General features: G+C 44.4%; 1 protein-coding gene across 1 annotated transcript in view; it reads left to right on the top strand.

Moving 5' to 3' along the window:
* Nucleotides 1-2,322: 2,322 nt before the first annotated feature.
* MAPK1 (mitogen-activated protein kinase 1) overlaps nucleotides 2,323-13,489 on the top strand; it is a 107,614-nt gene continuing 96,447 nt past the window's right edge. Inside the window, exon 1 of the mRNA XM_003803280.3 lies at nucleotides 2,323-2,692. Within this exon, the coding sequence (XP_003803328.1) occupies nucleotides 2,574-2,692 (119 nt within the window). The 5' untranslated portion in view covers nucleotides 2,323-2,573. The remainder of the gene's footprint in view (nucleotides 2,693-13,489) is intronic.

The following is a 13,489-nucleotide window of genomic DNA, read 5'->3' as shown; positions in this document are numbered from 1 at the left end:
TGACCTGGAGTTAAGGAGAAATCTTCTGAGCAATGAAGATCTGGGGAGAAGATAGGTGTGGTGGTATGTGCCTATAGTCCTACCCACGCAAGAGGCTGAAGTGGGAGGCTTGTTTGAGTCTACTCTGGGAAACATAACAAAACCCTGACTCAAAAAAAAAATTCTGGAAGGAATTAAGTCACTGAGTGAATGAAATCACCCAGGAAGGGTTACAAGGTTATAACCTGCCCCTTGAGAGTGGTGCTATCAATCTTGTTCCATTTTCCTTTGACATTTAAGTGTTGGAGAGGAAGAATCTGAAGAAAGCCAGTTTTTACTTATTTTATAAATAACTTTTTTCCTGATTATGTACTGAAGTTGATTTCTGCTTATTAACTTTTCTTGATCCTAGTGAAGACACTCAATTTCCCACATCCACCTCAGATCTTTCTGATTTTTTTGTTTTCCAGTTTCTAGTCATTATGTTGCCTAGGCTGTTCTTGAACTCCTATCCTCAAGTATAACCCCAAAGTGCTAGGATTACAGGCTTGAGCTACCACTTCTGCCCTCTCATTAAATTTTGATTGTTGCCTTTAATTGATTTGCTGTCCCTTTGGGGAATCCCATGGTTTGAATCCCCAAGATGACTCCCATCCCTACTCTTTTCTTGCTTAAAGAATTCCATCACTTTGGCTGGGTGCCCGTAGCACAGTGGTTATTGCGCCAGCCACATACACTTAAGTTGGCAGGTTCAAACCCAGCCTGGGCCAGCTAAAAGAACAATGACAACTGTAACAAAAAACAGTCAGGCGTTGTGGCAGGTACCTGTAGTCCCAGCTACTTAGGAGGCTGAGGCAAGAGAATTGCTCAAGCCCCAGAGTTGGAGGTTGCTGTGAGCTGTGAAGCCACAGCACTCTAAGGGTGACATGGTGGGACTCTGTCTCAAAAAACAAAAAAAAGAATTCCATCACTTTATTCTATATTCTTGAAAAATTTCCCATTTATCTTCTATATTTCCAGTTTGCTCTTCTGCATCAAGTCCATTTTGTACTGTTTCAACCCTTGCTTCACTTTGGTTATGTGGTTTTAGTTTCATGGTGCTTTCCATTTATTTTGGCCTGTTTTCTAAAAAATGGAATGTCCTTTTTCAATCATAAATAAGAATTAGGTGTTTCCTAAAATGGGGTTCTGTTTTATGGGCTAAATATATTTTGAAGGAGTCATTTTTGGCTTTACCACTTTATTCCTTTTCTCCTGTGCCACATACTTTTTCCCCACATTTTTTTTTTTTTTAAAGAAACTTGTCTGTTCTCCTTTGAGATTGACTAATTGGTCTTTGTTGATGTCTGGAAGTCCAGGGCTGATGACTTTAAAGATGGAAGTGTTGGACAGTGGATCTGTCACTCTTCCTTCCCTCTCCAGAGATGACACGGAAACGGTTCAGGGGCAGTGGCTAGCTCATCTTCTGTCTCATTACCTTAGCTTTTCTTGATATCTATCTACATCAGGATTTCATTTCTATTTTTCAACCTCTGCTGTTTGTGACTATTTCTAAGTCTCAGTGTGTCTGTCTCATCTCTAAATCTTTTTGTTGTGGTTTTAGGGCTTCCATGTTTTCATTTATATTTCACTACGTCCTGTGTGTAAATGTCTGCCCATTTGTACCAATCTGGGTCTCAGTCTGTGCGAATGTCTTAGGTGTTTCAATCCACTACTTCTAACCTGTTAATTTTGCTCTGTTATTTCTTCATAGTACTTATTGCAGCTTGAGTATTGTATCTGTCTCATCTCTCTAGAAGGCAACTTCGAGGGTGAATCCCCAGGGACATTGGTGGGTGCTCATCAAACTAACCTGATCAGCGGCTCCTCTCAGTTTGCAGTTTTTCGTTTTGGTATTAACACTAGCGTTTCACACTTTCTCAGTATGCAAATGTCTTCTCCGTCTCTGCCATGCCTTTCAGGTTTCTGTCCTAGTCTGGAGGCCTCTACATTTATCAGTGTGTGGGCCACGGATTCTTCTAAGGCCTGTCCCAGGCCGGCAACTGACGTGTGCCGCGTCGTCGGGCCTCATGCCCAATTCGGGTCGCTCTCTGGCTCTGTTCTGACCACGTTCCGAAGCTGGTCTCGGCCCTCACAGTCTCTCAGCTCAAAACCGCAGGCTTTATCCGGACGTCTCGGCCTCCCTGGGCGACTCCCACGCCGAAGCACGTGACTACGTCCGAAGGCTCCTCCTCCGCGGCCCCAATGCTCCGCCCTGAGCCCGGCGTTTCCGCCGGCCCTCGTGGCCCCGCCCCCAAGCCGCAGAGAGCCAATCTACGCGCACGCTTCTTGGTCCCACCCCGGCGCCCTCCTCGGCGCGCCCCTCCCTCCGCCCGCCCGCCGGCCCGCCCGTCAGTCAGGCAGGCAGGCACTCGGTTCGAGCGGCCGTGGGCTCTTTGCTTCTCCTGCACCGCGCCCTCCTTCCTCTTTTCCGGTCAGCGCCGGCGGCTGAACCGGCGGCGTCGCGGTCTCTTCGGGAGGCGCGGCAGGAGTTGCGCGGCAGCCGCGGAGCGTCAACCCAGCGCGGCGGAGGCGGCGGCGGCCCGGCAGCCAACATGGCGGCGGGGGCGGCGGCGGGCGCGGGCCCGGAGATGGTTCGCGGGCAGGTGTTCGACGTGGGGCCGCGGTACACCAACCTCTCCTACATCGGCGAGGGCGCCTATGGCATGGTGTGGTGAGTGTCCGCTCCCGGACCCCCAACCGCCCGGGGCCGCAGCCGACGCAGCCGCGGCCTCGGTCGCTACTCGGCCTCCCGCGCGGCCGCGACCCTGAGCTCGGTCTTTGCCACGGTCCGCGCGCCGGGGGCCTCGGGCAGGGCTCCGGGACGGCCGACGCTACCCCGGCCGGCCCTAGCTGTCCGAGGGGAGGGGCGTGGGGCCGGAGGCCGGGGCGCGGTGACCCCCAGAACCGGGCGCAGCGCGGATTTTAAAGCCTGACCCCGGAGAAGGGAACAGAAGCGTCCCCACCCACCAGTTTGCTAGCATCTTGGGCTTCTTGACATCCGATTGTAAAACCCAGAATTCCATCAGATGCTTGGTAGCGGCCGTGGTCTTGAAAGCGGTTCCCCTCGGGCTGTGTGCAGAAATAAATAATTATTATAGTTCTCTTCTCTTGTCTGTTTACCGAGAGCAGCTTTCATTAAATGTATTCAGTGGCGTTATGGTGCTCTCCTGCGCAGTCTTTCTAAAAAGCATTAGTGACATCAGCGTTGGTTGTAGAATATAAATATGTCACTCTTGAAGTTTTTATTTTTAAATGGAATTTAATATCGTACTGTTGGCGTTTCAGGAAGAATAAGCCAGCATCACTCTCTCGATTTATTAAAGATCCATTTGGAGTTGGGCCTAATTTGACTTTGTTTTTTTTCTTTACCCCAAGTGAATTCTCTTACCGGCATAAATGCATCTAGACGTTTTAGCCCAATTACTGTGGACTTTTCCTGTTAATGTTTTAGTGGTCAGTATATATCCAGGCTTAATAGAATTCTTGGAGAATCCCATGCAGGCGCTCCCATTCTTGAACTAGGCCCCTGAAAAATGTTGGTGAGGTGATGGTTATGGTATTGACATTAGAATGAACTGAATGTAGTGTTTTGTGCAGATGAAGACTCATGGAAGTAGATTCCCTTAAATCTGAATCTTGTAAGTGTCTTTTGTGTTGAGTGAAGTAAATTAATTTATTGAGCTCTTGGTGGGGGGTACTGTGTTACATACATTATTTCATTTTATTTCGACAGCCACATTGAGGGAGGAAAAGATGTGACTTATTTGAAAGCCACAAGTGAGAAAAGTATTTAGAGGTGAAGCCAGTTCCTAAGGTCACAGCACTAAAGAGTCACTCTGAAGATTGTAGAGTGAGATCCTGCTTCACATGATGCAGCCCTTTACGTGACATCCTGCTTTCTTTAGTGCTATTGGTAATTTCAGAATTTTAGTGTATTTTGTTGTTATAAGCGAGTCTATTTCAGAAGTGCATTCATATTTGAATGATCATAATTTTAGAAATGATATTGAAGGTATGTTTTACCAAATTATCTTAGCTGGGTAGAAAAACTAGTTAAAATTTCTAAAAAGGCTTGAATGGAATCTTGAATATTTTTATTTTCTTTAGGAACAAAATGCTTCACAGAATACAACTGTGAAAATTAGTGTGGACTCAGCAAAGAGAAATTAAATTAGGTTAGGTCCCAAATAAAGAAGGCCCTAAAAAGTAATAGGAAGAAAGTATTGCCCACAGCACCCTTCTCTGTGATACACCTTGTTGCTGTTGGGCCTGTCAGTAAAATATGCTTGTAAATGTGTCTCATTATGAGAGGCTCAGAATTGCCCACCAGATCCTTTGGGTTTTTTTTTTTTTTTTTAAGAGACAAGAGTCTCACTTTATTGCCCTTGGTAGAGTGCGTGGTGTCACAGCTCACAGCAACCTCCAACTCCTGGGTTTAGGCAATTTTCTTGCCTCAGCCTCCCAAGTAGCTGGGACTACAAGCGCCTGCCACATGTCTGGCAGTTTGGCCGGGGCCAGGTTTGAACCCGCCACCCTCGGTATATGGGGCTGGCGCCCTACTCACTGAGCCACAGGCTTGTCTAAGTATGGACTGCAAAAGAATCTTTAGGTTTAGGACGTGGCAGTTGAAAAGATGTTCCCCTCCCTGATAAGATTTTCCCTGTTACTAGTCTGAAAAGGATTCGATCTGGAAACTGTTTTCATACCTACTGGATTTAATTGATGTGCAGACTCTGTATTTGAAATGCTTGGTCCTCTTACTGTAATTTTCTTTTCCTAATTTTCCTTTTCTAAGTAATATAGAAATGTAATTGGAATTCAGATCTTGGGCCTGGATTCTAGCTTTTTATCAGGTTGATGGTATATTCTACTATTAAGTTGATCTTTTACGTTGCAGGTTATTAGCATTTAATACATGTTGATGAACAATGCTGGTTAATGAGGATTTCTTGGTAGAGGTATCAGTATTTGAATAACAATCTGAAAAACTTCACACAAGGGTGGGGAACCTGCAGCCTTAAGGTCATATGGCTTACTAGGTCCTTAAGTGTGGCCTTTTGGCTGAATCTAAATTTTATAGAACAAATTGTTTTATTTAAAGGGGTGCAACAGAGGAAGATGAAGCATTTCTTGCCTCCTTTGGTGCTTAAAAAAGAACAATCTTGAAATTAGAAAGCCGCAGGTTCCCCACCCCTTCCTTATCATTTCATTGGGAATTGTGCCTGTTTTGCTCAGAACCCTTTCCTGATCATTATGTAGAGGATATAAAGAGGAAGAGTGGGGTTTGAATTGGGCCTTATGTAAGTGGGTGTGATTTTGATATGCAGATAATAGGAGCAAGTGACAGCTTGAGCTGTGGAATCTAATTCTGGAAAAATACTTAGGTGGTAAACTCTAGAGGCTCCAAAGGCAAAACTGAGTTTGATGTATATTTGTGCAGTGGGGAAACAAGGTTTTTGAAGGAAGCGTTCACATGGCCAGTTTTGATATTTTGGGTGGAGGTTGATAACATTGGTGTGAAGATAGAAAACAGAACTGGAGTGGAGGAATCAGGCTGTTGTAACCATAGAGGTACAGTAATTAATACAGTAGCAGTGGAAAGTATCTGTGAGGGTGAGCAGCCTTTTATAGATAGGATCAGTAACAGGGGCTCTTGTGGGAAGAGTGGTAGAAAGAATTTTAATCAGGTGGGTATGGATGGAAGCAAAGGATGATGAGACTCTAAGGGTAAGGGACCAAGAGGGGTAGAATTTGAATTTGAGAGGGATTTCTGAGTAGAATAAGACGAAAGTTTGGTGGTTGATCTGGTGTGTAATTGTTTGTGCCAAGGTTTCTACCTTGAGAACCTAGGAGGTTAGTGATGCCATTATCCAAGGGAAGGAGTTCTCTTAGGCAGAGCAGATTTGTCAAGGAGAAATAGTGATTTCTGGTTTGGACTTAAGTTTGCAATGGTTGTATGTCATTCAGTCTATATCCAGAAGGCATCTAGAAATTTATGAGGGGAGCAGGAGCTGGAGGTGAAAATTTGTGTAAGTGATAGTTAAAATCTTGAATGGATAAGCACAGATTCTTTTTTGATAAGCACAGATTCTTATTTGGAGTCACTAGTTAAGTGAAATTGCAAGCATATGTTTTGTATATTCATCATTTTGGCAAATAATCCATAGCATTCAATAGGTTTTCAAAGGGCTCCATTTTCCCAGAAAGGTTGTGGATCAGTGCGGTAGAACAGAAGGACCAAAGAGATATAACTCTGGCAATGGAAGAGGAATGTGAGGATTGGTGAAATGTGTAAGAGAGGAGAAATTAAAGCTACTATGTTTGGTCCTCTTAAACTGAGATAGCAAGTATCTACTTAGGTAAGTTGAGTTTGAAATAATTGTTTCTGAATGCGACATAAAGGTCACGGGGTCATCTCCATAGAGGTACCCTTGAGGATGGGTAAGATGAGAAAAGATCTGAGAACTGAGCCAAAGGAATACCTGTCTTTAGGTGTCAATAAAGGGCAAGTTACAGAAGAAGACACAGGAAATGTGGTAGAGATCAGAGAACCAGGAACGCATCTTACCAAAGGAGCCAAGAGATGTGGCAGTCACTAAGAGATTGGTATTGAACACTGCAGGAGGCAAACAGAACACAGTTGAAAATAAGATGTTATATTTGTTGCCTTTCAACTCTTCTTTAAAAATAAAAAATGATTGTTCCAACTAAAATTTCATCGTGATCACATTCCTAGTGGTGTGATATCCTGTTCAGTTAAAGGTTTTTGTGATTATTGCAGACTAGTAGAACTACCATTTATTCATTTACTGTTTTCTTTGTTTTTATATAAATTAACTCTCCTAATCACACAGCATAGGTGGTTATTTTTATTGTTTCTTTTTTAAAAATTTAAACCAGTGAAGAAACTTGAGACATACAGAAGTTAGTTAACTTGCCTAAGTACACACAGGTAGGCCATGACGGAGCAACCCAGTCTGTCTGGTTTTTTAAGTACTACTCAACCAACGATCAGAGTTGAGAAAATAAGGATTATTTCAATAACAGAAACTATCTGTTGTCTGCTTTTTTGCTTGTTTCACTTTTTAACCTTAAAACCTTTCATGCAAAGTCTGAGAACATTTATTGAACGTTTATATGCCAGGATTCATATGGTCCCTATCCTTTGGTAATTCTTTTTTTCAGATAGTCTACTCTGTCGTCTTGGGTAGAGAGTGCTGTGGTGTTGTAGTTCACAGCAAGAGGTCCTCCTGCCTCCCAAGTAGCTGAGACTATAGGCGCCTGCCACAATACCTGGCTATTTAAAGTAGAGACGAGATCTCTTGCTCCGGTTGATGTCAAACTCCTAAGAGCAAGCAGTCCACCCGCCTTGGGCTCCCAATGTGCTAGGACTACAGGTGTGAGCCCTGGCTCGGCCCTTTGGTAGTTCATGGTGCAAATAATGTGATGAAATTAGGCAGTAATACATAGACTATTCCGGTGATTCAGAAGGACTGTGTGAAGTGCTGGAAAACAAAGGCCTGTGTGACTGGAGCTGTCTTTTGTATGGCTTTCTAGACTTCTGAACCAGGTGTTGATGTAACTAGGAGTTTGTCCTGAGAAGTGCTTTTTGAAGTATGGAAACATATCTGTTCATGAAAACAAGTTATTTGGGATGGCTAGAGTATGGGAGTGCCTCACAGCTGGAATTGGGTCAGTTGGGGTAGGCAGGGCCAAATCCTAAAGGCATTGTTTGCTAAGGAGTTTGGACTTAACCCTGTAGGTCAGTGATCCCCAGAAATCTTGGCCCGAGGGACTGGTTTCATGGAAGACAGTTTTTCCACAGACTTGGGGGTGGGAGTCCCAAATGATTCAAGCACATTACATTTATTGTGCACTTTATTTCTGTTAGTATTATATTGTATTATATAATGAAATAATTATACAGCTTACCATAATACAGAATTAGGGAGTCCTGAGCTTGTTTTCCTGCAGCTAGATGGTCCCAGCACTAGCACCACCACCTCAGCGGCACCTCAGATCATCAGGCCTTAGAGTCTCACAGCGAGTGTGTGACCTAGTTCCCTCATCTGCACAGTTTACAGTAAGGTTTATGCTCCAATGAGAAATTAATATCATCCCTGACCTGACAGGCGGCAACGCAAGTGATGGAGAGCAGCTGTAAATACATGTGAAGCTTTGCTTGCTTCCTCACTGCTCCCCTTCTGCTGTGTGGCCTAATTCCTAACAGGCCTCTGACTGGTGTTGGTGTGCAGCCTGGGGATTGAGGACTGCAGTTGTAGGTGATACAGAGTCCTTAAAGAAAGGCATTCTTGGCTGGCTCACGCCTGTAATCCTAGCACTTTGGGAGGCTGAAGCAGGTGGGTTGTTTGAGCCTAAGAATTAGAGGTTGCTATGAGCTATGACACCATAGCACTCTACCCAGGGTGACTAAGTAAAACTCTGTCTCAAAAGAAAAAAAAAAAAAAAAAAAAAAGAATGTCTTTCTTTCTGTCACTTCCTCAATAAAATTTTATTGATGGTGTTTCCCTGCTTTGTCTTTTACCCGTTCTACTCACTGGGCCTACTCTCTTCTTTTTGCTTACCTTAGTGGTACTCAGTGGGGGTGATTTTACCTCTCTTCTATCAGGGCATTTGGAAATGGGGGAGGACTTTTTGTGTTGTTGTCAAATTGATTGGGGGGTGTTCTTGGCCTTCAGTGTGTGTGTGATGGGGCCAGACAAGCTGAATGATCTGCAGTGTGTGGTACGGTTGCTCTGCTGGAGAAGGTTCTGCCAGTCCCCCCCAGAAACACTGGGCCATATTCAAGCCCTGCCTTTCTATAAGTCAGTGGTTCTCAACCTTCCTAATGCTATGACCCTTTAATACAGTTCCTCATGTTGTGGTGACCCCCAACCATAAAGTTATTTTCATTGCTACTTCATAACTGTAATTTTGCTACTGTTATCCTAAGACCTTCTGAAATAAGTGTCTTCCGATGGTCTTAGGCGACCCCTTTAAGGGGTCATGACCCCACAGGTTGAGAACCGCTACTGTAAGGCTGTCTCTGTGAACTTTGCCTTGCCACTCCCTGTTAATGCACTCCCTCCCTGGAACTCTGCACTAGAACTCTGAATCACCTGTTTGAAAGGCAGGTGCAGCAGCAGTGTATATCAAATATGAAAGCTCTAGTTCTGGAAACAGATTTGGAGTGAGATTCTTGGCTTTGCTTGCTAATTCTTCATTTAACTTTTAATAAAGAAGTCTCTTGTGTACTTTTTGAGGCTCAAAGAGGTGAGGAGACCAGCTTACGTGAGAAACAGAAAAATCTAGTGTTTCTAAACAGAGTTTAGAGTACAATAAAACTCAGCATAAAATTAATTTTGATATTAACAACATCCCTAATAATATGTTCGTGGTATAACTATTACAACATTGCCATGATTTGATTTGTGTAAATTCAAGTTGAGTTTTCCCAAGAACCATATATAACTTATTCCTCACCTTGCTCACATTAATGTACCTATTAATTGAAAAATACCTGATGGCTCAACAAACATCCAGAGCTCCCTGCACCCGGCCTACTCTCTTCCCCACTTAACTCTCTAACCCTGAGATGCTGTTTCTCCCCTTTTGCTTCTCTTTTTTACTTGGGGCACCCATATTCAGAGGTACCTAGGAGTATATCGAGTAGCTAAGGGTACTGTCTCTGCTCCCTCTAGGAAAAGCCACCTTCCCGAGCTTTGAAATGACTCACGCTGTACCACAAGGGGTATGAGAGATTCCAGGAAGATTCTGACCCTGGACTTTCTGGAATCCACGCAGACCCACAGGAGGAGAGGAGAAAGCTATAGACAATAAACACAGGGTGGCCATAAAGTTCGTGTGCAGTGACAACCGTTTAGACCTTTTTATGTAGGGTCCTGTTTTCCCCCACTGTAACATGAGAGGGTTGGGCTGTGTCTGTGATTTTCAACCAGCCTCTGTCTTAAGGGCCCCTGACCTCACCTGGCCTGAGGAAATCTCATATGTAGTACTTGCTCTCCCCTGTTTGAAGCATTCCTACTTCGTTTCATACATTGTCATCTTCACATATAAACCTATTAGAATTAGCAGGGTAAGATTCATTTAGGAAAAGTGTTTAGTTGCTTTATAAATGTTTGTAAAGCAATAGAATAGATATTCTTCAAGGTCCCTCTCAGATTCTCAGCCTGAGGGCAGGCTCTGGGTTCTGACATCTAGGTGTCTGCATTAGTTGCAAGCCTGCCTGCCTTGCTTTAGGTGGTTTCAGATTCATTCTCATCCCAGTCTTTGAGGTATTATACAGTATTTTCTCACTTTACAGATAAGGAAACCAGGTCTCAAGTCACTTGTCCAAGGTTCACAGCCAATAAATACATTGTAGAATTGAGATCTGAAGATTGTCACAACCAACTCAGTCCCAAAGAGGAAGCTGGAGGGGAAGGGGTTAAAGCAACTGAGTTTTTAACAGTAAGCTGGTGTTGATTTCTTCTCCTGTTTTCCAGTTTGTTGATTTTCATTCGTTTAGTAATTATTATTAAAAGTATGCCTGGCCTGTGTGCTAGGTAATAGGAACAAAGTTGTGTATAAAAGAAGTGATTCTTGGCTTGGCGCCTATAGCTCAACCGGCTAAGGTGCCAGCCACATACACCTAAGGTGGCAGGTTCGAATCCCCAGCCCGGACCCGCCAAACAACAATGACGGCTGCAACCAAAAAATAGCCGGGCGTTGTGGTGGGCGCCTGTGGTCCCAGCTACTTGGGAGGTGGAGGCAGGAGACTCGCTTGAGCCCAGGAGTTGGAGGTTGCTGTGAGCTGTGATGCCACGGCACTCTACCCAGGGGGACAGCTTGAGGCTCTGTCTCAAAAAAAAAAAAAAAAAAAGAAGTGATTCTTACTTTTGGTGTTTATAGTCCAACAGGGCAGTAACAACAGTTATGGAGTGCAGTGAGTTGCGGAGTGCTACCAGAGGAAACAAAAGTAAAGCTAGGATATTCTGAGTAGTCAGGAGTAAGTGGTATTTAAAATGGGACCTGCTAGCTAGTTCAAAGGTAAGGTGGGGTGCCGAAGACTTTAGGCATTACCTTATAGAGACTGTATTGTAAAAAATGAGCTGATGATAAAGTTCTCGGGCTGGCTAAGCATCCCTAGCTCAGTGGTTAGGGCACCAGCCACATACACCAGGGCTGGTGGGTTCAAACCTGACCCAGGCCTGCTAAACAACAATGACAGCTACAACAACAAAAATAGCCCGACGTTGTGGTGGGCACCTGTAGTCCCAGCTACTTGGGAGGCTGAGGCAAGAGAATCACTTAAGCCAGCGGTTCTCAAACTGTGGGTCGCGACCCACAGGAAGTTAAAGGCTCGCGGCATTAGGAAGGTTGAGAACCACTGGCTTAAGCCCAAGAGTTTGAGGTTACTGTGAGCTGTGATGTAATGGCACTCTACTGAGGGCAACATAACAAGACTCTGTCTCAGAAAAAAAAAAAAAGATCTAGGTCTGTTAGCAGGGTGGCTCATGCTGGGAATCCCATCAACTCTGGAGGTAGAGGCAGAAGTATCGTTTAAGCCCAAGAGGTTGAGGCTGCAATGAGACCCTGTCTGTCAGAGAAAATAATATCTGGAGGTCTTTGTTGTGCTACTGCAGGGAATAGGAAGTGCAGTCAATGCTTCAGGTATAGTCGGAACCAGGAACTAGAAAATAGGCTAAAGCAGCTTCGCCCTCCCTCTTTACCTTTATAAATCTTCTTGCACCTATCTCTGACCAGCTGTTTTTTTTCTTTCTTTTCTCACTTCCCTTTGCACTTGGCAAAAGGGAGCTGACCCTAGCTTCCCAAAGGTGGTGTGTGCGTCTTCAGTTCATTTGATGACCAAAGGCTGAGAACACTGAATCCAACTCCTGGGGGAGAGTATCCACCTCTGGCCTAGGCAGCCAGGGCCCTGAGTGAGGTCATTTAATAAGGCTGGCCATCTATCTCTGAGGTTTGAGGGGTGAGGTGGGAATGGTTAAAAGAGCCCTCTCATTGACTGCTGACTTGTCAGGTTAAAGTTTTTGGTACTGTTTCTCCTGCTCTTCTCCAGGCTGAAACTTTTTACTTTTGTTGGCCCTGTGGAGGAAAGGATGGAGGGGAGAGAGGAGAAATGTTTGAGGCAGGAAGAGTGCCTTGGATTGCTTTTAGGGCTGTTCTGCCTTCCCATTTCTGGCAGTATGAGGTGGCAGCTAAACTAGGTGGCATCTTTAAAGTACAATTTATATGAAGTACACTATAAAGTACACTATATATATAGTGTGTGTGTGTTTGTGTAGAGAGAGAGAGAGAGAGAAAATGCTAAATGTTTAAATATATATCATGACACATATGTGAGTTACACAGCCTGACAAGCCCCTAAGAACCCACCACCACTACTGGTACCTTCTTGACCAGGTTTTCTGACGCCAGTGTTCCTAACCCTGGCCACAGCCCTTACCCTAGGATTCTGTCTTTGGTGTGTATACAGTGGAGTGGGTGAGAACGTGGGTTTTGACCTCTTAGTTGTGACTGTGGCAAGTTACCCACCTTAGCCTGTTTTCCCATCTGTAAAGAGGGGGTAATGCTATACCCCTCCGTGTCCTGAGGAGTTAATGAGGTCATGTAGGTGAAGGGCTAAGCACTCAGTACTGCTTAATGCACTAACTGTTCTTCCCTTGAAGTAAGTGGCCTGGCGAGATGTGGATCCTCCCTTGCCCCAGTCTCTGGACCATCCAGGAATGTAAAGCAGACTGCGGAAGTGAAAATACTAGACTTGGGGTCAGACAGGGTCTGTGTCCAGTTCTACTCATGGGATTTGGGGCAGCCTGCATTCCCATTCTTGGATTTCACAGTCAGAGACCATCTTCTGTGCCAAGCCCTCAGTGATGTTCCTACCCTTCCTGAAGAATGTGGTCCTGTTATGTTGGGGATAGACCAATAAGGAAATAAATTACTGTGTAACTTAGTTTGTGCTTTTAACAGAAGAAAAACATTCCTCTGAGCTCATTCAGGACAGAGCAGCAAACTCCACCCATGCTTCCCAGTTACTAATTAATTCAACAAATAGTGTATGTACTGGGTGATGCTCTATCAGTGGTTCTCAACCTTCCTAATGCCCCGACCCTTTGATACAGTTCCTCATGTTGTGGTGACCCCCAACCATAAAATTATTTCTGTTGCTGCTTCATATCTGCAATTTTGCTACGCAGGATGTATTTTCATTGTCTTAGGCGACCCCCACAGGTTGAGAACTGCTTGCAAGGTGCTGTGTGTGTTTATTAGTGAACAAACCATCTGACCTTCAAGGGGCTTAGTCTGTGGAATACCTGGCCTGACAGGAGTGGCTGGAAGAGAGGGTTGGAAAGGATTGGTCAGGACCTTGACTTTGAGTTCCTTCTAATGAGTTTCTCTTTATTATTATTATATATATGTGTGTGTGTATATATATATATATATATAT

Source organism: Otolemur garnettii, unplaced genomic scaffold (genome assembly GCF_000181295.1).
Source record: "Otolemur garnettii isolate 467f Iridium unplaced genomic scaffold, OtoGar3 scaffold00292, whole genome shotgun sequence".
NCBI lineage: Eukaryota > Metazoa > Chordata > Mammalia > Primates > Galagidae > Otolemur > Otolemur garnettii.
This window is presented reverse-complemented; position numbering and strand designations above follow the sequence as displayed.